Raw genomic sequence first — 2,604 nt, 5'->3', positions numbered from 1 at the left:
ACCTCATATCTTCACACACACACACACAACACACACTATAACAAGATTTCATATCTTATAAGAGCTCATTTGTACACACACAAAACACACTAAGACAAGAATTCATCTTTTACACACACAACACACACTACATACAAGCTAATTAAGAACTCGTCTTCATCAAGAAAATTATTTGAATATACTAGTGTTGTAAGAAAAAAATGGAAGTGATGAAGAGTGGAAACAACAAATTTCGTTTGTCAAAGATAGCGACAAATGACGAGCACGGCGAAAACTCTCCGTACTTCGACGGGTGGAAAGCGTACGACAATGACCCTTTCCACCCCACCCTAAACCCTAATGGTGTTATACAAATGGGCCTCGCCGAAAATCAGGTTCCCCATTTTCTTTCATTTTTATATATAAACAAATTCTATGTATTGAGCAATTTATTTAATTTTTCGATATCAACCGGCCATTTTGCAGCTCTCTCTCGACTTGATCGAAGAATGGATAAAGAAGAATCCAAGTGCATCAATCTGCACTAGTGAAGGAATTCATGCATTCAAGAATATTGCACTATTTCAAGATTACCATGGTTTGCCTGAATTTAGAAATGTATGTTAACCTCACTATATATATATATCTTAGATGAAGTTGTTATTTAATTAATTAATTAATTAATATATTATAAAATTTCTTTTTTAATTTTTTATAATATATATTTTTTCGAATGTTTTAGGGTGTGGCGAAGTTTATGACGAAGGCGAGAGGCGGAAGGGTAAGTTTCGACCCGAACCGCATAGTAATGGCCGGCGGAGCAACCGGAGCTAACGAGCTTTTAATGTTCTGTTTGGCTGATCCTGGAGATGGTTTTTTAATCCCCTCACCTTATTATCCTGCGTAAGTACATAATTAATTAATCTTTAATTATTTCCTTAATTATGTACGTACGTTAATTTGCATTTTTCATGCAATTGTACTGTTAGAGTTACGTGTTAAATTAATGAACATGAGTGAAAACATTCTAGTATTACAACAAATCCTAGTACGTATTCTACTGTCAGAAGCCACGTGTTGGTCACGCGTTGAATTTTTATTTCCACACATTAATTAATGTCGTTGAGGTTGGTGTGACTGTGACAATAAATTAGGCATTTTTTTTAATTTATATAATTAGTTATATTGGAGTTAATAGAATATTCCATATGAATTTAATTGGCAAAAGAGTCCTTTCAATTTTTGAAGTATACAAATGTCAATTTTCCCGAGGAAAAAAAAGGTACTAGTTTTTCTGCATGTGGTACCCCACTATTTGATTTATGAAATCAAGATTAGTACTTATCACAAAGTCAACCACCATATTAAATTTAAAAAAAATAGTCAACCACCAACAACATCCACAGCTGTATATTGAGAAAGAAGAGATTTTTCTTTGTCCAACCCACCAATAATTATCTAGTAAAAAATAAAGATAATTATTAGTCAATTACATGTCATACTTTATCTTACCAAAAAAAAATAATATTTGATTTTTTATTTGTCTTAAATCAACTAAAAATTATTTATTATTTTTGACAGATTTAATAGAGACTTGAGATGGAGAACCGGGGTACAATTAGTACCTATTATGTGCCAAAGCTCCAACAATTTTCAAATTACCGAAAATGCCCTTGAAGAAGCATACCAAAATGCCAAAAAGGCCAACATCAACATAAAAGGCCTAATCCTAGCAAACCCTTCAAACCCATTAGGCACCACATTGGACAAGACCACATTGAAAAAGCTAGTCACCTTCACAAATGACAAGCAAATCCACCTCGTGTGTGACGAAATATACGCCGCCACAGTTTTCCGAGCCCCAGTTTTCGTAAGTATCTCCGAAATAATCGAAGAGATGGAATGTGACCGTAGTTTGATACACATTGTTTATAGTTTGTCCAAAGACATGGGCCTACCGGGCCTCAGGGTCGGGATTGTGTACTCGTACAATGATGCAGTGGTCAGTAGTGGCCGGAAGATGTCCAGCTTTGGTTTAGTCTCGTCACAAACACAGTATTTGCTGGCGTCAATGCTATCTGACGACGAATTTACCGACAAATTCTTGTTGGAAAACTCTAGGAGGCTAGCGAGCAGGCATGACTCATTTATAAAAGGGTTGGACAAAATGGATATACAGTGTTTGAAAAGCAATGCGGGCTTATTTTGCTGGATGGATTTGAGGCCTTTATTGAAAGAGCCCACATTTGAGGGTGAAATGGGCTTGTGGAGGATGATAATTAGTGACGTGAAGCTTAATGTTTCACCGGGGTCTTCTTTCCATTGCCACGAACCAGGTTGGTTTAGGGTTTGCTTTGCGAATATGGATGATGAGACTTTAGAAATTGCTCTTAGAAGAATCCGGATGTTTGTTGGTAAACATAAACAAGTGGAGGAGCAGGCAAAGAAGAAGTCTTGGCGAGAAAGGAATCTAAAACTTAACTTTTCGTCACTGATATTATACGACGACCAAACAATGACACCATCGCCTCACTCGCCGATTCCGCAGTCACCTCTTGTTAGTGCCAAGACATGATAGAATAATTTCTTGCAAAAATTTAATGAATATTGTGTGTGTCCAAATAA

The 2,604-nt window shown here is 36.1% G+C and overlaps 1 protein-coding gene across 1 annotated transcript; it reads left to right on the top strand.

Moving 5' to 3' along the window:
* The first annotated feature begins 200 nt into the window (after window positions 1-200).
* Window positions 201-2,604, top strand: LOC105964048 (1-aminocyclopropane-1-carboxylate synthase). Its single transcript, XM_088814776.1, has 4 exons — window positions 201-374; window positions 466-597; window positions 722-882; window positions 1,561-2,604. Exons 1-4 carry the CDS (start codon window positions 201-203, stop codon window positions 2,552-2,554), a joined length of 1,461 nt encoding a protein of 486 aa, XP_088670902.1. The 3' UTR covers window positions 2,555-2,604.

The sequence above is a fragment of the Erythranthe guttata genome, chromosome 2, assembly GCF_056151865.1.
Source record: "Erythranthe guttata isolate IM_541 chromosome 2, IM_541, whole genome shotgun sequence".
Lineage (NCBI taxonomy): Eukaryota > Viridiplantae > Streptophyta > Magnoliopsida > Lamiales > Phrymaceae > Erythranthe > Erythranthe guttata.
The sequence above is the reverse complement of the archived record's forward strand: the minus strand, read 5'-3'. Positions and strand labels throughout refer to the sequence as shown.